The sequence below is a fragment of the Setaria italica genome, chromosome III (assembly GCF_000263155.2).
Source record: "Setaria italica strain Yugu1 chromosome III, Setaria_italica_v2.0, whole genome shotgun sequence".
NCBI lineage: Eukaryota > Viridiplantae > Streptophyta > Magnoliopsida > Poales > Poaceae > Setaria > Setaria italica.
The window spans coordinates 8,820,179-8,844,444 of record NC_028452.1 but is presented as its reverse complement, the minus strand read 5'-3'; the positions used below and the strand labels follow the sequence as shown (position 1 = coordinate 8,844,444).

The 24,266-nt window shown below is 50.2% G+C and overlaps 3 protein-coding genes and 1 long non-coding RNA gene across 5 annotated transcripts; 1 reads left to right on the top strand and 3 right to left on the bottom strand.

Moving 5' to 3' along the window:
• Window positions 1–183: 183 nt before the first annotated feature.
• On the bottom strand, window positions 184–2,858 carry LOC101786681. 2 transcript variants are annotated; one of them, XR_001163513.3, is made up of 4 exons: window positions 2,389–2,858; window positions 2,115–2,280; window positions 1,099–1,512; window positions 184–234 (listed from the first exon to the last, which is right to left on the bottom strand). It is a non-coding gene; the product is annotated as an uncharacterized LOC101786681 (long non-coding RNA). The 2 variants fall into 2 exon arrangements; XR_001163512.3 differs by having other exon boundaries at window positions 2,115–2,855.
• A 2,850-nt stretch (window positions 2,859–5,708) lies between these two features.
• Window positions 5,709–6,812, top strand: LOC101786290. Its single transcript, XM_004961018.2, has one exon. The coding sequence runs from the start codon at window positions 5,790–5,792 to the stop codon at window positions 6,501–6,503; it is 714 nt and encodes a 237-aa protein (XP_004961075.1). The 5' UTR covers window positions 5,709–5,789; the 3' UTR covers window positions 6,504–6,812.
• Window positions 6,813–10,284: 3,472 nt separating this feature from the next.
• LOC101785880 lies at window positions 10,285–11,777 on the bottom strand. Its single transcript, XM_004961017.3, has 2 exons — window positions 10,882–11,777; window positions 10,285–10,779 (listed from the first exon to the last, which is right to left on the bottom strand). The coding sequence occupies exons 1-2, from the start codon at window positions 11,696–11,698 to the stop codon at window positions 10,706–10,708; spliced, it is 891 nt and encodes a 296-aa protein (XP_004961074.1). The 5' UTR covers window positions 11,699–11,777; the 3' UTR covers window positions 10,285–10,705.
• Window positions 11,778–16,795: 5,018 nt separating this feature from the next.
• LOC101785471 (putative cell division cycle ATPase) lies at window positions 16,796–22,122 on the bottom strand. Its single transcript, XM_004961016.2, has 16 exons — window positions 21,775–22,122; window positions 21,247–21,368; window positions 21,060–21,148; window positions 20,931–20,966; window positions 20,615–20,708; window positions 20,318–20,360; window positions 20,133–20,230; window positions 19,723–19,781; window positions 19,150–19,646; window positions 18,957–19,029; window positions 18,777–18,872; window positions 18,094–18,659; window positions 17,857–17,995; window positions 17,709–17,777; window positions 17,388–17,615; window positions 16,796–17,242 (listed from the first exon to the last, which is right to left on the bottom strand). Exons 1-16 carry the CDS (start codon window positions 21,984–21,986, stop codon window positions 17,129–17,131), a joined length of 2,535 nt encoding a protein of 844 aa, XP_004961073.1. The 5' UTR covers window positions 21,987–22,122; the 3' UTR covers window positions 16,796–17,128.
• Between the last annotated feature and the right edge of the window lie 2,144 nt (window positions 22,123–24,266).

Genomic DNA, 24,266 nt, shown 5'->3' with positions numbered 1-24,266 from the left:
TAAGCAGGAACGTGGATATTGCTCACATAGCAATGAATGTTTATATACTGTATTAACTAATGCACTAAAACCTCAAGGACATGTGGACATGCCTAATTTGATCAAGCGGTTATCAAGACACCAATTTCATGAATATAATGTTAAATAACAGAAGCATATTGTGGAAGAAAGGACCTTCTAGTTGAGCAGTCACATAGTCATGCCTGCCGAAGATGCTTTGACCCTCTCTCCAATCTGCACACACAGGGAAATTAGTAATGAATAATAGAGTAATCATGTGCACGTCACTAAATTAGGTTCCTCATTGCAAATAACAAATGTACTGGCAAAGACACCTATGCTGATGTACTCATGATCTGCACTGAGAATTGAAAAAAATATTACAAATTTTTCAGACTACACAGTACACACAAGTGCCAGAGATAACTGAGAACAAAGAAATCAAGTATTGAATGCAAATGGCAATCAAACTGACATTTCGAAAAAAACAAATAACATTGCTCACAAAACAAATAATTGTTTATATATTATAATTACTAATGCACTAAATCTGAAGGACATATGGTTGTTCACAAAACAAATGATTGCTCACTAAACGTCTGTTCGTCTCCCCAACGTCAGTTTTGTGCGACGTGCGGTGAACCAGGTGAAAACCCATGCGAAGGAGAGGACCTAGCTTGGAGTGGTTCTTGAAGGAGTTTGCAGAACATATCTTCACTCACATGAGAGTTTAGGAGTAGGAATCAATTAATCACTCAGATGATAAGAGAAGAAAAATTAGAATACCAAAATCAGAATAGGAAATCTATGCATCACTGGCTAGAGTGGTTCCTATCAGCATTCTTAAGAGAAATAATAGATCTAACTGGAAAAATTATAAATCCAATTCAAAATTGATTACACGCTAAGCCCAACATATCCAGACACAAATCATGATATCCTATTCATTAGAAAGATGATAGCTGTGTTGAGGAGCCTGGTCGCAATTCCCATTACCAGAAATTATCAAACATAAGAACAATTGTAAAGTTCAACAAGCCTAAAGAGCTCAAATTATGGAATATGAAAAATAAGAATAGGGATATGAAAAATAAGAACCTCTCGTGCTTTGTCCAGTACGGATTCGATGTTGCTGTTCTTGGTCTTGCACAAGATGATGCGTCACTAGCATCAATCATGTGCTGGCTGTCGCTAGATCTGTGTTGCCCGCATCATTAAGGATCCCTGCCAGCAAGGCTGTCAGGCAGCTTGCCCACCGAGCAAGCCATCGGCTGCGCCATGTAGCAGTTGCTGCGCAGCCGAAACAAGCAAATCGACTGCTTGAAGCATCAATGTTAGCACAAAATGGAATCAGCACTGGGATGAAGAAGTAGGGTCTGGGACGGCGGGCCCGAAGTCTGCAGTATCTCTCCGGTCCAGGTCTCTCTTCCGCATTTGTCATCCTGGCCGCGCCTTTGTACACCCTTGAAGCTCATTGCTCTCGGCCTCTTACCTAGCCCCTAAGGCTTCAATCTGCAGGCATACAGAAGAGAAATGAGTTTGAGAATTTAATAAGTCATTCACGAGATCAACAAATGGCAACAGCATCCATGAACCGAAGATTCACTTGCAAGATAAAAAACAACAAAACAAACAAACAAGGCAAGGTAAGAGTTGTCTGTTTCTTCTACACTAATATAGAACAATTATAATTCCTACATTACTGGGAGATTTCATTGGAGGATTGCAATTGGACTAGCGAGAGTGTATACATGTCTAAGAAAACATATAGGTTGTATTATAACACTAGCAGCATCGTAGAACATCTGGTTTTCATCAATTAGTTCAGACTTAGAAAAATAGAAACTTAAACCAAATATTCTGTCCAGCTCAATTGACATTTACAGGTTACAAAAACAAGAATCCAATAATCTGGATCACAAATTCACAATACAAGCTCCGGCACCAACCCATGATGCAGAATCTCAGGGAGCAACTCAAATCGACTATGTAGATATGGTTCTGACTTTCTGAACAATCGAATTGTCCACTGAACCACACACGTGTATGCAGAACAATGAAAGACCGAGCTGTGACATCGAGGAAAGGGGAAGGGGACTGAGGAGTTCAACGACCTCACCACTGCCTCCAATGGAAAGCCACCCGATAAGAACGTCGTAGCAGGGAGCTGCCGGACCAGTCCTTGCCGGATCCGTGCGAGATCCAGACTTCGGGCCTGCGTGAGCGAGCTCCGCAGTGGACCTGCGGGACCTCCAGCCTGACAACCTTGGGGCGGAGGGCCTGTGGGCAGCAGCGACACCGGCGTCAAGCTTGGGGCAGAGATGGGCTTGAGCGGGGGTGTAGCTCACACAGCGGCAGCCGCGCTCGAGCGGGGGAGGAGAGGACCACCTGTGGAGGACGACGAATCGGCGCGGACTGGCTCGAATCGGCGAAGGACAGGCTCCAATCGGCCGGCGGCACTTGGGCTCGGGAGATGAATGGGCGGCAGCGCTCGAGGCCTCGAGCTTCCTTCTCCAGCCACGCTGCGAATCGGCCGGGGGATAGGCATGCTCTACACGAGCAGAGGTCGAGGCGGCGCAGATCGTCGATGGAGCGAGCGGCGGATGCGGGGGATGCCGAGCGGCGGCGGCGGTGGCGAGGGATGGCGACTGGCGGTGACGCGAGGATCAGAGGACGCGACGACGGCGGAGCGCGGCGTGCTTAGGGTGTGGGAGCGGCGGCGGCGGGGGATGGCGAGCGGCGGCGCGCGGCGTGTTGAGGGTCTGGGAGTGCCGCTCGGGGAGGGATGGCGAGCGGCGGCGGCGGGTGGGATGGCGAGCAGCGGCGGCAGGCGGCGGCGGCGGGGAGGGATGGCGAGCGGCGGGGATGGCGGGCTGGGCGGTTCCAGGAATGGAATGGGAGGATGTTGACCCACGTTCGGAGGAGCTGATAAAAAAAATCGGAAAATCACGTTCGCGAAAATAAACTGGACCGGCGTGAAGCGGAAACCGGCCGCCTGACCGCACCGATTGGCTCGGGTACGGAATAGATTATTCCGTACCCAGGGTATTGTATAGTATAATCCTATATATATATATATATATATATATATATAATTTATGCATTTTATTCAATCTTGCATGTTGGAGATTACTCCAGAACCACTTGAATGGGAGTAGCAGCGCAAGGAGCACTATCGGCAATCTGGTTCAGTATTTTGACCTTCTCCTCATTGACCCATTGGTATTGCTGTGTCACCATGTCCCAGTCCCAGCACCCCCTGTCCTGAACATAACCATTTTTTTGCAAGGAAACAAGCTGCAACAACATTGGTACTTAGGAGGTGTTTAGCTCCAGGGGCTAAAGTTTAGCCCTGTCACATCGGATATTTAGATACTAATTAGGAGTATTAAACATAATCTAATTACAAAACTAATTACATAGATGGAGTCTAATTCGTGAGACGAATCTATTAAACCTAATTAGTCCATGATTTGATAATGTGGTGCTACAGTAACCATTTACTAATGATGGATTAATTAGGCTTAATAGATTCGTCTCGCAAATTAGCCTAAGGGTTCTGCAATTAGTTTTATAATTAGTACATGTTTAATCCTCCTAATTAGCATCCGAACATCCGATGTGACAGGACTAAACTTGAACCCCTGGTATCAAACACCCCATTAATAACAAAGTTAACAAAGTAAATCTGTCTTTATGTTCCCTGAAAACCAGTTATCACCAACTCCTTTAGCTGATTATGGCAGAACTCAGAGGGTTGCCACGAAATGTCATCACGAGGCTCCTCCTCCCATGGGGTAATATGGATGTGAAGGCTCTCGAGGCATGGCGCCACCTCGATGAGGAGGCGGGGCCAAGAGACATCCCAGGATGAAGGGACATCAGCAATCAGAAGTCTCCTGAGTTTAGGGAACAACAATGTGGGGCTCCAATGTTTGAACCATCTATCATATCCAGTGAAGCGTATGTTAAGGATTCCATGCGCTCTCCAGTCTGGTCTTGCAAGATTTGCCGAGGTCCACTCCAACCGCAGCCTATGAAACTATTTTCACCTTGTGCCCTCAGCTACAAGCACTGCATCTCAAGTCCTGCATGCTCAACCAAGGTGTTGTGGTCATCCATGCCCCCAAATCAGAAATCAAGCAGCTTATCATCGAGCATAGCTGGTTCGGGCTGATCAAGCTTTACACTCTACCAATGCTTGAGCGCTTGGCTGTTGTGGAAAGTAATGTGAGTTACAAGCTTAGCTCCTTCCCACACCTCACGCACTTGAATGTCACCTTGCGCTGTGGTGTCATGAAAACCCGTTTTTTTCACGTTAAAACTGATCATGACCTCTATCAATATCTTGGAGGAACCCCGGAAATAACCAACCTTAACCGCCTCTGTCCTGATCGTCATCCGCCTCAAGGAAGCTGTTGATGGATGAGACCATAGCACGCATGGCACGGCGCTCATACCGCTCGATGCTGTCACGAGCCACCTTGAGATCGAAGTCGATGATACCATTAATAAAAGTTGCGACTTAGTGGCGGATAGCCGGATACGGCTGCACCTGTAGTAGCGCGCCGATAGTATGTCGCTGACCCTAAAATCGAGACAGCGGGGGAGGTAGGCCCAGCGCTTCGAGAGGGTCGCGGTGGCTAGCACCGTGCGGGTGTCGAGGCGCTGCAAGATGAGGAGCAGTAGGTCGTCGGGGAGGGCGCTGAGGCGGTCGTGGCGGCATGGCGCGCGCAACCCGCGGCACCGGTACGGACCCTTCCTAGAAATGGCAGAGCCGAGTCGGGGGCGATGAATCGGGCGGAACGCGGCGGCGGCGCGCTTATCTGGTGGCGTAGGCTTGCGATTGCGGCAGCGGATGCGTCTAAATAGAGGCATCCGCATCGCCCCCCCCCCCCCCCCCCCCCCAAGGGGGAAGGCGGGTGGAGGATGGGCGATGACAGGAGTGACCGGCGACGAACCCGGTGGGTGGATTGGACGCAAGGCACCAGCGGTGGCGGTGGCGGTGGCCGCAGCTGTGGTCGCCGGTCCGGGTAAATCGTAGGATAATGAAGGAGTGGGAGGCGGCAGAGCTGTACGGATCCGCCGGCGGGGTGGCTGCTACGGTGAAGGCCGCCAGCAGGTTCCGATCCGGAACAAGGAAGCAGAAAAGGATAGGTAGGACTGTAGGAGGGGATGATACCCCAGTGGGCCGTGGGGGGCACCAACGCGGAGGCCCAAACGAGGAATGGCTGATGGTTTTCGGTTAAGTGGACGGCCCATGCCATACCAAGGAAAGGAAAGCCGATTGTGGCCTGGATCAGAAAAAAAAGGTGCAGACATTCCACGTCCAAACGGGATAACGAGCACCCTGGAATCACAAGAAGATGTGTTTCTAAATTCTTCTTGGAATAACGAGCACCCTGGAATCACAAGATCAAATGGACAGAGGGGGATCGGAGCGGCATAAACAGGACGAGCAAACGGGCCTGCTTCTGCAATCATCGCACGTACTCGTCCGTTATCGCCGACCCTCAGTGTCTCGTCGTGTCGAGCACAGCAGCAGCCAGCCAGCCAACCAAGCTCTCTGACCGAATTTAATCCCAACGGATGGGAACAGCGCCCAGAGTGCGACGTCCAACTCCCCAACCACCAAACATGGCGCCAAACCGATCGCCCTTGCACTGCCAAAGACGCAGCCACTCACCGTGCTCGACAGCTACCCGCCTTAATCCTCCTAACCCCCAACGGCGACTCGCGCTCAGCAACTACCCAATGCCGACTACCCCCGCCACGCGCACCGCAAGCTCATGGCCGACGCCAAGCCGAGCAAACCCAAAGGCTTCGCCTTTGCTGACGCCGCCAAGGCCAAAGCCGTCGACGCCAGCGCCGGCAAGGCCGACGACGATGCCCATGGCGCGACGCCAGCGGGCCGCGGCCGCTGGCTGCGGTGGGCGTGCTGCGGCCTGGCCGCGACCGGCGCGCTGGCCGCGCTGGTGATGCTGGCACTGTCCCTGACCGTGCTCAAGGTGCGGGACCCGACGCTGTCCATGGACTCCGTGTCGGTGCGGTGGTTCAACGTGCGCTTCGACCCGCGGGCGGCGCGGCCGCTGCGGATCAACGTCACGCTGGAGGGAAGCATCGTGATCCGGAACCCAAACTATGCGTCCATGCGGTTCGGGGCCAGCGACACGGAGATCTTCGTGGATGGCGTGGCCGGGCCCGTCGGCGTGGGCCGCGCGCCGCCCGGGGAGGTCCCCGCGCGGGGCGCCAGCCGGGTGACCGCGGGCCTGGACGTGTTCGTGGACCGGGTGGGCCCGGCCGTGGTGGGCGAGGTGCTGTTCGGCAGCGGCGAGGTGCGGCTCGCCAGCCACACGGCCGTGGACGGCAGGGTCAGCGTGCTCGGGGGCCTGTACGGGCGGCGGACCGTGCGCGTGGCCATGCGGTGCCGCGTCGTGCTGCGCGTGTCGGCGGCGGTCGTCGTCGCCGGGAACCCCGCCTGCGTCGCGGATTTCGGGCGCTGACCACTGCACATCGGAGGCGCGGAGCCATAGCCTTCGACGGCGAAGCGGTGCTTGAATAATTTGCGTGGCCATGCTTGTTTGCGGGTGAGCCGGTATAGTTTTTGCCCTTTCTCTTTACCGGCGATGACCGGCGTAGGTAGTGACGGTGGCGGCTAAGGTATAACCGCCGAGTGCTCCCTCCCTCCTCCTCAGTAGATTCCGGCTCTTCTCGTACCTCGTTTTGTACCATAACGACGACTACCTGTTTGTTCTAACATCGTGTTGAATAACAACGATGAAATCCTCCTTGGAGCAAATTTCAGACTTTCAGCTGTTTGTGCGATTAGCTTTCCGCAGCCTTACAGTTAGCTAGCTTGTCACTCTAACTGCTGCGGGGTGGTAACAACGATGAAATCATTTCTGGAGTATAATGCATGCACGGCTAGCTGGCTGCTGTTCCCTTTCATTGGAGCTAAATTCAGGCTGAAATCATTTCTCGCTGCATGACTCGGCCCAGGATCCACATGGTTCAACGGTCTTCAAATTCTTACCATATGTATGTTTTCGGTTAGGCTTCTTCGGCGGCTCACCGGCGCACGGGTTGAAATGACTAAAACGATGACTATCGGCTCAGGATCCACGAACGGGAACTCCGGCCCAGCCTCAAAAGCCCTCCAAAGTCCGCCTCCGTCTCGATCTGGAGCTCAGGCCCAGCCAGCCACATTACGTGCACTCCTCTTTTTTAACGAGCAAATCTTGTTTCAAGACAAAATATTAGTTTTAATCTAAGCACAGCGGATGCACTCAGCCACCACAAGAAAAAAAATTGCAATGAGTAACGTGCACCAACCAACACAAGTCTAAAAGACTAAAGAAGACTATTTCACAAAAAGAAAAGGAAGACTAAAAAAATGTGAGTGGAGATTTTTCATGGTCCGTTGGCCACCTTGATCTGTCAGCTTCGAAGTATCAAAGAATTTCCGTAACCTTCATAAGCACGCGGCACCTGCATGAACTCCCCTTTCACGGGTACAGAACCCGTAGTTCCTGACTTCCTTCGCAGCAGACAAGATCCCAAGAGTATCCGCAGGATGCCCAAATAATTGGGTGAAATAATCCCAATGAGCAGTTGCTCTTGCTCCAAACATGATGCATGCACCAGAGTACCATCCAGAGTTCCAGACCACTTGCTACAGTATTCACCTGCACTTGCGTACACGAAGCAAGGAGATGATGGAGGTCGTCGGAGTGAGACAGCCGTCAGCCGAGACCGATACAAAACACCCTCTATGGGACGACTGCAGCCGTGCAAGCTGGGCGCAGTTGACCCTGACCACGTCCAGCACGTACACAAAGCGAGCGCCACTGTCCTCTGCACTCTGCAGCACTGTAGCACACTCCCAGACGCAAAAGAGAAGCAAAGCAAGTATAGCAAGCATGCAATGCAATGCAATGCAGTGCGTGGATGCCTTTCTCCACGGATAAAGGATAAGCCTCATGCAAAAATAACAGTTCGCTTTGGAAAAGCAAAAGCTGGCGTAAAAAAAATCTGTTTTTTCCCTCCTCCCTTGGGCAAAGCCGCAAAGGCAAGAAAACGGTTGGAAATGCTTCATCTTGCTGACTTTGCTCTCGCATGTGGTGACGCATGGTTGCTGACTTTCGAAGGAGGCATCCGATGCATGTACCGTCGGAGGCGAGATTCATGTACTGGAACAGGAACGACTCCCTGAGAGTTCAGACGAACAATCTCTCGGCTCCAGAGAGATTGGATCCTCTGATCACCTCGTGCTCGCCCTGTGTCCCGGCCTGGCCATCGACGTGCACGGGACCTGGAAACGCCCTCTGATGCCCAATTGCCCGTGCATGCACCTCTGGAGCCTCAAAACCGAAGGGATCTAAACATGCCGATGCGTACCCAAGGAGACTGCATGCGGTTTCGCCAACAAGTTTTGCCTTCTGCCCGCAGCAACCACCGTGTCCTCCGGCGGCTGTCAAGAATCAATGGTGCAATTCCACTCTGCCTGGATTCAACAGCGAGGCATCTGCCTCGAGACGCTTGGAGTTTCGGTCGCGTTGCCGCCGCGGTAGCTGAGCACAGGATATTAAGAGTTTTCAGGTGCTAGTATTTTCTATGCCGCTGCAATGACAGATGTTAACTGTTCTTTTACTTTTATTTACAGTCAAATGCTGGTGTTAATCTGCCGGGGCCAACCTGATGGCCGAACTAGTGCTCTGCTTTCTAGGGAAGGAGAGGAGTAGGAGCAGGAGACTGAAGAACGCCCGCAGCGCCCTGCATCATTGCACTCGCGAGCTTCTGCAGGGGAATGCAGTTTTGTCATCGGTAAAAGGGAAGGAAGGAACAGCACCAACGGAAGCGCATACCACTCCACTCCATACCCAAGGCAGAGGCTAACGCAATGATCGTTCTCGAATTACCTGACTGACCATGAGTGAGTGACCAGCGGCCACCACGACTAGATCCAATCCATGGCGTTGCAGCACGGGGCCTCACAATCACTGCGCTGTAATCGCACCGCATCGAGGCCGGTGGAAAATTTCTGACAGCGCCGGTGGTGACGGCGAGGCGGAGCACGTCGTATTGCCTTTCGCTAGCTTTGCATGCTTACGCCGACTCTTTCCGGCAGAATTTAGGAGGTGAACGTAGTAAAGACGGGCAAAGCTACAAAGCGAAGCGAGGCCAAAGGCTCTGAGCCTCTGACCAGAACAAAAGCTTTCGCGCAGCTCTTTCCCGGCACTGTGCATCGTCAAAGCTTTGGGCGCTGCACGCACCCTGCAAAAGAGAGAGGGAGGTAAACGAAAGGGACCACGGAACAGCGACGGGGAAGAGGCCCGTCAGCCCCCCGGCGCCGGAAGAGGAGGAAGTCACGGAGCAGTGAAAAAGCAAAGGCTGCCGGCCTCCCTCCCTCTCTCTCTCCGGTGAGAGAGAGGAGAGAGAGACGATGAATCGATGATGATGATGATGATAAACAAGAGGAAAGAAATGGGCCGGCGCGGTTCCCGAGGCCCATCAGAATCACGCACAGATCCTTGTCTTCTCCCTCGCCCACCCGCACCGTACGTACGCGCGCGGCGCTTTTCCGCTCGCCGCCATCATGGCGCGACGCCATGAGCGGCCCCCGCCGAGCTTTTCCTCAGCTTTTCCGGTTTCGTTTTCCTCCCCCACTATCCATATGTGTTCTTTCTTTCTTTCTATCTTTTCCGAACATCTATATGTGTTTCTATGGCTTGAGTTTTTGCAGAAAAATCCGGGGCTGTTTGGTTCCTCAAGCTAAAGTTTAGTGCGTGTCGCATCGAATATTCAAAGACTAATTAAGAGGACTAAATATGAGTTAATTATAAAGCTAATTGCACACGTGGAGCCTAAACAGCGAGACAAAATCTATTAGGCCTAATTAATCCATCATTAGCAAATAGTTACTGTAGCAGCACATTGTCAAATCATGGATTAATTAGGCTTAATAGATTCGTCTCGTCGTTTAGCCTCCATCCGTGCAGTGGATTTTGTAAATAGTCTATGCTTAATACTCCTATAGTATTTAAACATTTGATGTGATGAAAGCTAAAGTTTAGCCATTGGAACCGAACGCGCCTGCATGAGATGAAGATGAGCCTCCTTATGCTGTACCGCGAACTCCAGTTAAGAAATGGTCCAGTTAACCTCTGAGATAGCCTTAGCTGCCATGATGCCAAGGTGAGGCTTGATTTGCAGAATGCATGCACACGGAATTAAACAAGAAAGGGGATGCACAGTTAAAACAGTTTTGAATGCATGAATGGACACTGGAGAAAGCCATGAGTGGTCAAAGCTCAGAGTCCAAAATGTACGTAGTTACAAGTCGATGTTACAAGTCACTTGTACAATCAAAACTTTAGAAAACGAGCACACGCAGAACTGCAAAAGACGCGGCTACTACAGTCCACGCTTCTACATGAGGGGATAAAGAAAGCCTAAAAAGAGCTCTTTTCCCACGCTTCCAATCAAAGGACGTGAAACACACACACCCATAAAACAAGCAGAAATCAAAGATCTCTTCAAGCCAGCATGGCCGCCGCATGCTCCTGATGTGTTAATAATTCACTTGTGCTTTGTCTCTTCTTCGCTGAATTTCCGGGTGAAGCTTTTGCATGCTCGACCTCCATTCCAGTTTCGTCAGGAGCTCTGAACGGAAATGGTGACCTTCGATCAGAGTTTGACGCGCTGGCTATGCGGCGGCTTCACATTTACCAGGATCACTCCGTGACCGCAGCAGCGGCGAGTCGCACTCCGAGAGGGACGCTGAAGAGCAGATAAAAAATGTTGCTGAATCTGTAAGCTGGATTGATGCACCGTAACTGCTTGTAACACCGCGCATTAGTTCAGTTCAGACGTGTAACGGACCTCGGTGGAGCGACTCCTTGCAGTGGGCGATGGCGCTGGCGATGCCGTCCTGCTTCTCAACGAGCGAGTCGTCGCGTCGAGACGGCGCGGGCGACGCAAGCGTCACGGCGGCCGACGCCGACCGGCTCTTGCGGAGGCGACGGAGCCCCCTCGCCTCGGCGGCGGCGCCGGCGCGTAGCCGCACGCCCCGCAGCCGCCGCGAGATCTTGGTCAGGTACCTCCTGATGACGTCTCGGGAAGGTGTCCGTCTAGGCTCCTCCGTGACCTCCTCGTCCTCGTCGTCCGCCGGCGACTCCATGAACAGCCTCAGAGAGCGCGCGCTGCTGGAGCTCCGCGCGAAGCTGGGTCGTCCGCCGTAGAACGCGGCCTTCCTGGCCCCAAAGCTCAGCGTCCGCAGGCCGCCGCCGCCGGCGCGCTTGCCGCCGTACTGCGCCTGCATGCCGGTGGCCTTGGCGCTGGGCTCGGACGCGCAGAACTTGAGTCGCGGCATCGGCGGGGGCGGGGGTGGAGGGGGCGCGAGGCCGCCGAAGAAGAGGGCGTCGTAGGACGGGGAGGCGGAGCGGCTCCGGTGCAGGGAGATGATGAAGTCGAGCTCGGTGAATGCATCGTCGGACTCGGAGCCCGAGGACGCGCTGCCGGCGGAGCTGGAGGAGGCCCGGACGGAGGAGGCGGAGAAGTCGAGGTCGAAGAAGGGGCCCTCGTCCTCCTCCTCCTCGACGTCGCTGTCCGGGACCTCGGAGGACGCCGGCGCCGGGGTCGTGATGGTCGTCAGCACGGCGCGCCGCGCCGCCAGGAGGCGGAGGACCCGCAGCTGCATTGGGGTCGCGGCGACCGGCGACGAGATAGGCTGGGACAGCGGGACTTGACTGGGAGCGCCGTGACGGAGACGTGGGGGGCTGTTGGCTGCCGGGTGGGCGGGCGGGCGGGCGGCTTTTAAACTGGTTCGAAAGCAGGGGAGCGCGAAACGAGACGGGACGGACGGAGCGGGGCCGCACCGAACACACACACAGAGGAGTGCTCCGTATATTTTCTGCGCGTTTTGTGGCGCGCGGCGGTAGTAGGGCCGTGGCACGGCACTCGGCACGGGACGGAGGAGCTGCCTGTGATCCGAGGCGTCGGGAGCGGGGGCTGGCGGTGGCGGGGTGGGGAAGTGTTGGGCCGGCCGTGGAATTGGTGGGACATTCCGTGGTGAGAGTGGCGCGGGCGGCGGCCGCCGGCCGGCACCCGGAAGGCGGCAGCGGAGGGGATGAGAGGCTGGGAGCGTGATTTCGCGGTGCAGTCACGGGGTTGGGCTTGGGATGGGGCGATGGCCGTCGGATCTTCGGAATCCTGGCTCCGTGCTGCTTCAAGACGTCTGTTCGTGGCCTGTGGCTTGCTTGCTGTCAGTAAACCCCCGTGGTCAGTCCGTGAACAACCTACTGTACGTGCAAAACATCGGTTGGCACTCAATACGGCAAGAAGTAGTGAAGTCGCCCGCCCAGCCCAGGGGCCACGGCACGGCTGACGGTCCCTGGGCTCGTGAGTTTCAGGGACATGATCAATCTCACGGTACGCATATTTTCACTGCCGTCCTCGACGTTTTATTTGTCCATTTGATTCCGACACTTGATCAGTGCGACCGTACAGACACTTGACTGCCGTTCTTCTCCGTTGCTGCGCCTCGTTTTCTTTTTCAGACGGAGCACTGTCACTAGTCAGGACGACCGCACGGACAATCAACACATTTTCGGGATGGATCTTTTCAGAGAACGATGAAGAGGAAATAAAACACAGTGAATGGATGTCGCACGACGAGCTGACAATGAGAAGCTTTGTGAGACTTGGTAGATTGTTTTTTAGAGAAAAACTTGCCGTTCATGCATGTCGTCAAATGAAGGCTGATACAGTCCGTTCTACTGCTAGCTTCTTCAGAAACCCTGGAAGGCTGGAAAGCGTTCGGTGTTCCATCAGTATGGCACTGATGTATTTTCAGACATGTAAAAAGAACTTTATTTTCGGCCCTAGAGGAATGCAAAAGAGCTGGGGGCAGGAATGATGCCGAAGTGTCCCCAGCTGCCATCACTTCAGTTTCAGTTGAGTCGAGGCCGTGGGACAACGACCTCGCCCCAACTGCGAGTGCGAAATAGAGACAGCATCCCAAGCCACGGTACAGCACCCGCTTTATTCGCCAGCAACAGTATCCGTGGGATCGGCCCCGCTGAACAATAATTAGAACCATTTTTCTCAAACAAAAAAGAAGGATCATGTGTAATCGCACGGGCGGATTGCTTTTGTGTGCGAGAGTTTGTTAGTACATGCACCGTAGTTGGTGCAAACGTAACTGAAAGATTAGACCCTGCAACCTCACTAATCAAGGGCGGAAACTTCTTGCTAATGATCGTGTTCCTGTAAAGGCAGGAGGAAGCCAAGTGTGATCGATCGATCGAACAAACAAACAAAATGGTTTCCAGTGGAGTTAGGCAGGAATGAAGGCCGTAAAGCTCGTGGAAACAGCGATAGGCTCCAGTTCTGTTTCAAACAACGTTTATGCTCGTCATGTCGTTAATGATTTGCAATATGGAATGTGCACACACCAATCGACCAACTAAGGGGGTGTTTGGGAAACACCTGTTAAAGTTTAACACCTGTCACATCGGATGTTTGGATGCTAATTAGGAGTACTAAACATAAGCTAATTACAAAACTAATTGCACAGATGGAGTATAATTCGCGAGACGAATCTATTAAGCCTAATTAGTCCATGATTTGACAATGTGGTGCTACAGTAACCATTTGCTAATGATGGATTAATTAGGCTTAATAGATTCGTCTCGCGAATTAGCACAAGGTTCTGCAATTAGTTTTATAATTAGCTCATGTTTAGTCCTCCTAATTAGCATCCAAACATCCGATGTGACACTGTTAAAGTTTAGCACCTCGTATCCAAACAGCTGCCTCCGACGTTCACGCAAGACGAAGGAAGGCTGCGCGCGCGGGACAAAGCCGCCGAACCGGGCCTCGGGCTAGTGTGGCCGTGTGGGGTGAAACCCCAGGGCGAGGTGACCGGTGCCTGAAACGCCGACGAGCTTTTACGGCCTCGGTTTTCCCGGCCTGATGATGTAGTTCCGGCGGCCAGCCAGAGCCAGTCTCGCTCGCTGACCTACGGAGTAGGGGGGTGGGATGGAACGAAGCGTCGATCGGCGCCGCGGCGGTAGCGAGCGAGCAGCTTCTTTTTGTGAGCCGTCTAATCGCGGTCACGGCCGTTGTCTCCTCGAACTCTTCCGGCTCCGACCTCCGTCCAGTCACGCATCAGCTGAGGGGAGAGGAGGCGATCATTGCGTGCGTGGTCTCGTCTCGCAGCAGCCTAGCCGTAGCGGTAGCTGCGCGGAGCGCGCGCGTGCCGTTGTTTTTGCTTCGGGAAGGGAACGTCGTGATGGTTCGAGACCTGCCTGTAGCCGGAGAGGACCCGGGAAGGGACGGCCTCTGCCATTTGCAGTTCGACACTCACTGGCATCGAAGGTTCAAGGATTCCTGTGACGTACGACGTACCAGAGTTGCGTCAAGCTTGCCGCCTTGCCGGTTTGGGCTGCTTCCGACATGGACTGACCTCGCTCGGGGGACATTGACATGCACGGGGCCGAGCTGTTTGCCCTTCTCGGGCCCAGATCAGAGTTCTCAGTTAGTTGGGCTCAAACACATTCTAGTTCGCGCCCACAAGCCAGTCCACCGGCACCAGCCCAAAGAGTTTAACACTTCTGGCCCACGGGGTCCAATGGCCGGGCAGTGGCCGTTCCAGGTCCCGTTGTTCTGCTCCAACTCCTCCTCTATTTATACCACCCAACTCCAAAACCCTAGAACCCATTCGCCTCCCCCGCCGCCGCCGCCGCCGCCCGCCCCCTTCGTCTTCAGTTTCTCGCCATAGGCGATCTTCTTTTCCTTTTGCTCACGATCTTTCTCTGCTCTAGTGTTTTTCTTTGTTCTTTCCATGGTAGGGTGCAATGAAGAGATATATACACGGTTGATCCATCGCCTCCTTGGCGATATGATGACTTTTACCTTTGGTTCGTATTCGCTGAGCATCCGTTCTTGCTTGCCTATCTCTTCGTCGATGCGCGTTGCTCTGTTTTCTCCTCCTCAAGCGCTCTGCTATGGTTTTTGAACGAGGGACCTGGGGATGCACTGCTTTCCTATGTGCGGTATCATCCAGTTTTAGCCCTCGGACACGATCTGCAGAAGAGTCCCAGCATCTCTCCAGACTTCACACACTGTTTGCGAGATCGGGGCTCATCTACTACATCCTCTGTAAAAGAATCAATAGTCATGGCGAAGATCCCAGCAGAGAGGCGTGTTGTACCTCCAGCGTTGAGGCCTCCCTAACACCCATAATCTTCGCAGAGAAACGTTATGTTCCGTGGATTCGTGGATGTGTGATCGGCTTTGGTTCCATTACATTTGTACCCACGGCTACAGATTGAGATTTAAATTCAATGATTGAAGAAACGAGGGACCTATGGATGGACAGCTCTATGCCCGTGCTGTATCGTCCAAGTTTGCCCTCGGATAGGATTAGCAACTTGGTCCCAAAAATCTTGCACAACCTATTTCTGTTTGTGAGATGGCAGTACCATTTGCGACATTTGTTAAAGAAAAATGATTTAAATCTTCTTTTGACCTTCACATTTGCATTCGATGTGTTTTTATTTTCCCCATGGATTTATACCTGATTCTAAATTGCAATTGTCACTAGCAATTCGAATTGTGTGAAAGGACAGTTTTTGAAATGACGTCAATCCGAACTGTGTTGGATAAATTGACAGTGTCCGCACATTGCTGTGCAAGATCCTGAAGAACTGGATGAGCAACACGGCACGTACAACAGCTGCTGTCTATTTTAATTTTCCATGTCATACATAGATGGACATAAGGATAATTTGTACCATGGGTCGTTTATTTAGCTGTTCCATGTCATACATAGATGGACATAAGGATAATTTGTACCGTGGGTCGTTTATTTAGCTGTCCGTGAGCTAGTTCATAAAGTAGATGGTGATTAAATATGAATTTGATCTATGCGATTTTGTTGCTTCTGTGCGCTTCTTTCTTCAGCAAATATAAATTAAAAAAGGTTGAAAACCAGTGAAAATAAAAATATAAGAAAATACCACATTGCCCCTTATCTCCTCTCTACCTCCCGTGAGGTGAGGCCTTCGTCTCTCGTCTCTCATCTGTACTCTCTCTCTCTGATTCTATCTCTGAAGCGGCGGGCTCGCACAAACCACATCGAGGTCGCCGTTTGAGCTTGCATAAGGGATGCGCGCATCAGCTGTTCACCGTCGTGGCACAGCAGGCCCAGCCCGGCTGCCAGCCGAACGCCCCCAAGAGCGAGCTCAACTGCAGGCGCGGGTACAGCCCCCGTCGGGATAAACGCGCGGAGCACGGCATCTGCGCGGGCTGGCGGCAGCTCGCGTCCACGCATACAACGGGAGGGGACTGAGATCGCGTGCAGTCGCTACTGCGACTGTAAGATAGCGACTGCACGTGATTTTGGCCGTCCGATCTGAGAGCGAACGGGCCAGATGAAATGCTACGGCAACGAAACAGTGAAATCATGAACAGTTCCAAACAGTACTGCGTAACAGTACTTCCTCTCTCAGCTGGCGACCGCTTAACTTGCAGTCCCTACAGCGACTGCACTGGAACTCGGTCCCACGGGAGGACGGGCGTCGCTGTGACTTGGGAGCACGAGTCGAAGCTGTCGACGAACACGACCATATTATCTCTCTTCATTTAATGATGCACACGTCGGACGAGCTTGCTGCCGTGGCATAAAAAAGACGGCAACCGGTTATGGGTTGTCCGTGCCCTAAGAATAACAACCGATCCAACATATGGAACTATGAATTACAGATGTATGAGAACTGAACGAGCAACACGATGAGAATAACTACCGATCAGACATGGATAGTGCTATGTATTACAGCTGCCTACATGAGAAGCTAAAATCACCCTTGAATAGAAGAGCTTTTCAATCCAAATATACAGATACAAATAAACCAAGGAAATTACAATTCTAGCGATGCGGATGTACAAATGATTGTAAAAGAATTGTTCATGATAGTCCTACAATTGACCATTGTTCATGGTAGTCCTACAATTGACCATCCATCTCACAGATTCGAAGCTACATCTAAAAGCCATGCTCTGTTCCTCAATGATCCACCAAACGCTGGAATCTGTTCCTCCACGATCCCACCAAAATGCTTGTAACCTATAAGAAGTATGTCAACTGCTGTTTCTTCCTGGAGCCCCCTTCGCCATAGAGGTCGTTCCATTGCTTCAGCTCGTTCATCACAGCACCTTCGGCAGCGAAGCTCGCTGCAACCTGCATCATGGGACACGGTTCAGTGGTAACTGATAAGTCCATTATATTGATTGGTATAGCAAGCAACTCATGGCGGTTCAGTGATAAAGTGATAAGTCCATTCTATTGGTATAGCAAGCAAATTAGGGCGGCGCCGGCAACTCACTTGGTTCTTTGCTTCCTTCAAGTCTTCCATTGTCAGTGGCCTAAGGTCAATGGTCGCTTCCTTCTCACCTTCAGCTTTCGCCCCTGAGCTATCCACCTTGCCATCTGAATTCTTTTTCTTGCTTTCTGAATTCTCCTTACTTTCTGAATTCTCTTTCTTACTCTCTGGAGCTTCGGGATTCTCCGACGTCGCTGCTGCCTTCTCTTTTGCCTCCTTCTCCCTTCGTTCCTGAGTCATCAATTCATTGGACAAGGTTATCTGATCAGCAGCAACTCGCCCCATCTTCAGTACTTAAGCAAGAAACCAGGCAGTCAAACTTACCAGTTCCTTTTCTCGTTCTTTCTTCAGGAGCTCCCTTACCGGGCGGTAAGCAGCGGTGACACAAAGATTCTGTGACAAAGGAAAAAGAAAAATGAAGCTTTCAGTTATCTGCTACGATATGAACTTTGTTTGGAAGCAGCGCACAAACCTTAAGATCACTGCCACTGTAACCTTCGGTCATGGTTGCAAGTTCTTTGAAATCAATATTTTCGTCAACTTTCTCTTTTGACAACAGTGTCCTCAAGATCAGCTCTCTGCTCTCTTGAGTAGGAAGCCCAACCATGATTCTGTTCAGTATAACAAAGAAGAGCAAACATTCATCATCTCAAGCGCTAAACTTAGATTGAATCAACAAACCCTCGGGAAAGGTAGTAGTTGAACAGACCTGCGCTCAAATCTCCTGATGATGGCTTCATCAAGGTCAAACGGTCTATTTGTCGCCGCAAGAACAAGAACTCTTTCACCTGACTTTGACAACAGACCATCCCAGTGACTCATGAACTCGTTCTTGATCTTCCGCATCGCCTCATGTTCACCCGACCGAGCACGCTGCCCCAACATACTGTCGACCTCATCAACAAAAATAATAGTGGGAGCTACCTTCGCAGCCAAACTGAACAATGCCCGGACATTTTTCTCATCCTCCCCAAACCATTTCGATGTGATCGTGGACATCGATACATTGATGAAGCTGGCACCAGCGTCATTTGCTATAGCCTTAGCAAGCATTGTCTTCCCTGTTCCAGGTGGCCCAAACAGCAAAATCCCTCTGCACGGCTTCAGAAGCCCTCCTTTGAAAAGATCGGGTCGTCGAAGAGGAAGCATAACCAGCTCCTGAAGAGACTCTTTGATATCAGCCAGGGCTCCAATGTCATCAAATGTCACTCCTATTTCACTCGCTGGTATGACCTCTGGTCTGATGCGCTTTTCAAATTCATTATCTGGAATTTCCTGCTCAAAACAGGAAAGTGCATCAAGGTAAAAAACTTAAATGTTTTTAGTGCTCAGAGAGAAAAATCACAGAATGAACTACTAGTAGTAGAAGGGTATAACAAAAGGCAAACTTACTGGTTTTGGTGGTGGCAATGGACCATCGCCAACTGGAACTGGGGTTGATTTGTCTGCCTCAGTTTTCTTGGATCCAAGAGCTCCTTTCACACCATCCTGTGTCACAATATGATCGAAGTCAGCATAACTAGTACAATGATGCACTATTTATTTTGGTAGTTCAACTAGACATTTGCACACCTTTGTTTCTTCCAATTTCAGGGTGTCTTTCCCACCATGGCCACCTTGGAAAATGCTTAACCCATGGGACAAACTGTAAAGAAATTCTATGTTATGGAATCCAAAGAAAGTATTATAAAATGAAATAACAAGTTGGAGTTCAAAATCACTGGTATTTGTAAAGAAGAAGAAAAATCAGGATTACTGGCCAAACCTTTTAGAAGATAGGATGAGCTTTCCATTTTTGTATTCAGGATCCTTGTTGTTAATCAAGTGGTAAGAGACTGCTGAGACAATGATTTCCTCTATGTAATTGCTGAGAACCATAGTATCTGCTTCGCAGATTGAGCTCAAATCATCACAGTCCAGATCATTCGCTGAGAGTACCTCTATGATGTGGTTTCTATTATCTTGCATTTGAAATTTCTTTGTGTCTTCCTCCATTTGGTTTTTCCAACAATCTAGATGGGTCTCCTCCTCCGGAGGTTTTATATCAACATGGTAAGGAAACAGGGTACTAACTCTCTCGTCAACATCCCTATTATCGGCATCAAAATTGAGTAGCCGAGAACCAAGTATCAACACTTGACCAGATAATTTTGCCATCATTTTCTGGAACATTGTGTAAGTCCTTTGCGATTTCCAGAGGAAATGATCGACATCCCTTATGTAAAGAATAATCGGATCGTTTTCAGATACAGAAATCAGGACCTACAACAGTGGCAGCCAGATAAGTATATCACAACTAAACAAAGCGAATCAAGTTACGGTGAAGAAGTATATTCACCTTGTAGAGTGACTGTATCAGAACTTTCTCATCAAAACACCAGCTACTGGTTCGCCTCACTGAAATTTGCATTGAAAAAAGTGAAGAACTGTAAGATACTTCTGTATCATAAGGTTCTCTGGTTCTATTCTAATACAATTGCATATATGCCAAAATTTGCCAGCATGTCTAACAGTAAATGCAATCTCGTCCAATAAACCCCACGGAGAACATAAAACACATGGCATTTATATGTCAGAACTAATATTGACACATGTACATATTTTACCAGAAAACGCGGATGCCGGGCAGTCTGAAACTGGTGGAGACTAGTAAGTGTGATCTAGGAGCTGTCTAAATTTAACTCTGCACATATATGACATCAAGATAACTAAACAGAAAAAAGGAGATAAATGACCAAAAAAAATCACCTGAATGTCCTGAACATTGTGAGGCAAGATCGCTCATGTCAGATGATACAGAGGCATTTTTCCTAAGTGAAGGTGTACTGGTAGAACCATCAGAGCCTCTGAAGAAAACAAAGGATGGATGAGTAACATGACAAAAGCTATTACTATCATTTCTGGTCTCATACACAACACAACAAGTATATTACCTTGCTCTTAAATCCGTGTTGCTTGTCTGCCGATGCAACGATTCTGCACGACAGAACCAGAACAAATCAGAATCTACAAAATTTGGGTAACATTACTGCTTGATAAGAATAAATTCATTAATTGCTATTAAAAAAGAGAATAAACTCATTCTTTTGAAATATTGGAAAAGATGGCAAGCCAAAAGGGGTGATGAGGTCCAGCTGCGCTATACTTGCAGCTCCAATCTACAGTTGCATACTAGCGTTTAAATATCTGCTTAAAAAATCAAACAAAGGGAATCAGCAATGCTTAGGTACCTCTAGGCTCATCCTTCTTAGGATATGTCATAAAAGATCCAATGAGACCAGACATCTTCCCGAATGTGGTCTCCGGTACTGACTGATTACGGACCTGCAGAAGCAAAAGCAACAAACCCATAGTTACCGGTTGACTCAAATAACTGACTGTGCTGGAGTCGCTGGATCTCTTTTCTTAAACAAAAACAAAGAGATGTAGCAAGTGCTTTTCTGAAGGAAGATTAGTTCTCATGATCAGGATTCAGGAACTGTATCGTTCGAAAAAAGGAGATGAGCGGGCATTATTTTATAAAAAATCTCTGGAACTGTGACTCACCATGACTTTATTGGAGCCCCCGTATTTGCTTTGGATCTGCAGAAGCATTCAGCACTAGAGAGTTGAGAAACAGCAGGGCAATTGGCAACTATACAAGTCAAAATTACTATAGTAACAGGTCCCACTGACCCGAAGGGAGAAGTCGTTAGCATCCAGAATTAGCAACCGCGCCTTGAAGTGCTGGGACAGAGCTTTAGCGAGCGACTGCAGGTAAGGCTCTGCACAGGAAGCAGTCAACAAGATCACCATCAGTAAAACAGGGAAGCCGAGCAGCAGCTCTCGAAGCTAATGGATTATAGCGCCGGAGGCGACGAACCTGTAGGGCCAGAGAGCAGTATGGCACGGCTTGCAGCGGAGAGGTTCCGGATGTGCTTTGACAATTCCGCTTTCCTCAGGTGGACGAAAGCCGCGCTGATGAGCACTTCCTTGGTCTGATCGCTGCAGATATCACACTAGCAGTTCAGTCGCTGTCCGTGCCAGTGACATCGTAGAGCTGAACAGAGCTGAAAATCTCGTCCCCAAATTAACAGAGTAAAAGTTTTAGTGCTGCAAAAGAAATCGTGTGATCGAATCAAGCAACCCCTTCCGCTTTCTCTACAACACGGCTCCTGATCGTGCCGTCGTTTGGGGACGAGAAAAATATCGCGAAGCGTACGCTAACGATTTACTAGAGCAGAGGCACCACTACACTCCAGTGAAGCGCGAAGGAAACCATCAAATTCAGAAGACAACTCATATCGATCGCTCTCATGTCATGCCAGCTTTCCAAGTCGGATCGCACTAGGCATCAGCCAATCGGATCTTCCTCGAATCCCACCAACCAAACCAAACCAAACCTCTTTACCTGAGGTAGTAGTGGAAATTATGGAACTCGTCGAAGGTGACCTGGCTCTCGCGGCCGTCCAGGACCAACCGCCGCAGCTCCGCCTCCACCTCCGCAGCGCCGGCGCCGCTCCCCTCGCCGTGCGCCGGCGCCGCCCACCTCGCGGACGCGAGCCCCAGCCCCACGCCCACGCCGACGCCCAGGGCCGACACCAGCAGGTTCCTCTGCTCCATGCCGAGCTCGATCGCCGCGAAATCCTAGCCTGATCGCCAGACGCGCGCTGCCGTCGAACTAGAAAGAGGCCAAGATGATGGGTGCGGAATGCCAAGTGGAAGTGGGTGTGGGAGGAATGAAATGAGCAATGGCAGAGGCCAGAAGGGGGTGGGTGGGTTTATATAGGGGGGGCGGGGCGGCGGAGGGAGGGGGTGGCATTGCTTGGCGGCGAACATCGTCTCATGGAAAGCAACTTTTTTGAGCTTGCTGAGTTGGCGCTGTTTCAGCCCAACGCTGGATATTTGTAGTGTACCCCTTTTACTTGAAAAAAAGGTGTCCTCTGTATTTCCGATACTTACAAATTAAGAGAGTTAGAAGCAACGTATTTTGATTTAAAACTATTCGGAAACATAGGAGAAAATAATATATCGTTTTACAATTAGAGGATGAAATCGGAGATCCAAACAATCCCATGTGTGCGAGTTAGTGGAGATATGAATTTGAATTGGAGAGGTCGTTTTCTCATTAGTGCCCACGGTACGTATGTGACCAATAACGGTTGGGGTACATCTTTGTCCGCTCTAATTTGGTAACGGCTTCAATATTCTTCTCGTGCACCCCGAACCGTTACCTCCAACTATTAGCTTTACAATGTCCAACCAATTGTTACGTTTACGATTTTAGCGAATGAGATGCTTCGCTCAAACTACCTTGGCGCGTAGCAGGCGTGAAAATTACTCGGTGTGGCTAGCACGGACATCAACACTATTTTTTTTCAAAAAAAGAAAACGGAAAGGAAAGAGTTAACCCCATTTTCCATTGTGCGCAACATTTCTACTTTTGTACATTTCGTAGCAGTGTTGTTCTTAGGTATATATATTGTGTTCACATTGCCATGCATTTCTCTCCATCTATCCCATATCGATCACACATGGCATGCTTACTATTATTTGTCCCTTCTTTTCTTGGTAGGTGAAGTGGTACCCAGCTACACATTCTGAGATTTGCAGAGGAGCATCGCGCGCCGTCCCCCAGGCCGTGAAGGGCACGGCCGGGTCTTGGTCGGCGCCGTGTTCGTGGGGGCTGACGTGCCCGCGTCGCACTTGGCAGGTTTTTTGTACTGGCTCGGTCGCTGCTAGCTCCCACTCCAACCGATCGGCCACTCCAACACCACCGCCTGGCCTGTCCGTGTACATGTTGCCTTCGGCACACATCGGTTTCGATCTCTTATAATCGAGCAAAAGCAAATCAAAAGCAGAGGAAGATTCATGCATGTGGTTCTGCCTCGGATAAAGGTGGCCTGGCCGCCACGAGCTGGGCTGCCAGCGACAGCGAGCATTCCAAAGGGAAAAGGACAGTGACCCTGCATTTCATAGTAATTTCACAGCAGTTCCCTTAGCAATGTTTTTTTTAGCAGCGATCCGTACGAATCAGAACAGGTATTGTGTGAGCAGTGACTGGACCAGATCGAGCTATAGTGGCCCAATGGGGCAACCTGATTGGTGGCCATGTTAGGTCAAGCGCGTTTTTTTTTAAAAAAAAATGGCGCCCTTATATAGGGGCTGTTTGGATACGAGGTGCTAAACTTTAACAGTGTCACATCGGATGTTTGGATGCTAATTAGGAGGACTAAACATAAGCTAATTATAAAACTAATTGCAGAACCTTGTGCTAATTCGCGAGACGAATCTATTAAGCCTAATTAATCCATCATTAGCAAATGGTTACTGTAGCACCACATTGTCAAATCATGGACTAATTAGGCTTAATAGATTCGTCTCGCGAATTATACTCCGGCTGTGCAATTAGTTTTGTAATTAGCTTATGTTTACTGCTCCGAATTAGCATCCAAACATCCGATGTGACATGTGTTAAACTTTAACAGGTGTTTCCCAAACACCCCCATAGTGTCCGTCCGAAAGCATTGCCAGCCGCGTACTGATTGTTATATTCTCTGTACATATTCTATTCTAACAAAAGCAGTACGTCGCGTCTCCGATTCATTTCCAACAAGACTTAACGTCGTCCCCGTTGGATATATGCGTCGACAATGAGTCAGTCAGTACACATCTGTCATTATTGGCTTTTGAAATTTTGTTGTGTTTTGTACCTATCAAACAATGAGACATCACCGTCATGTGTCTGATTGGTACCTTAACTACTCTCCCGATTACAACATTATGCAATATCCTTTTATAACATTATATAAATTTACGTGGTCTATGAGAAAGGAATAGGTAGTTCATGAAAAGTGTTGCAGAGGTAGAATTTCTTTACAACGAATCAGGAGAGCTACCGTA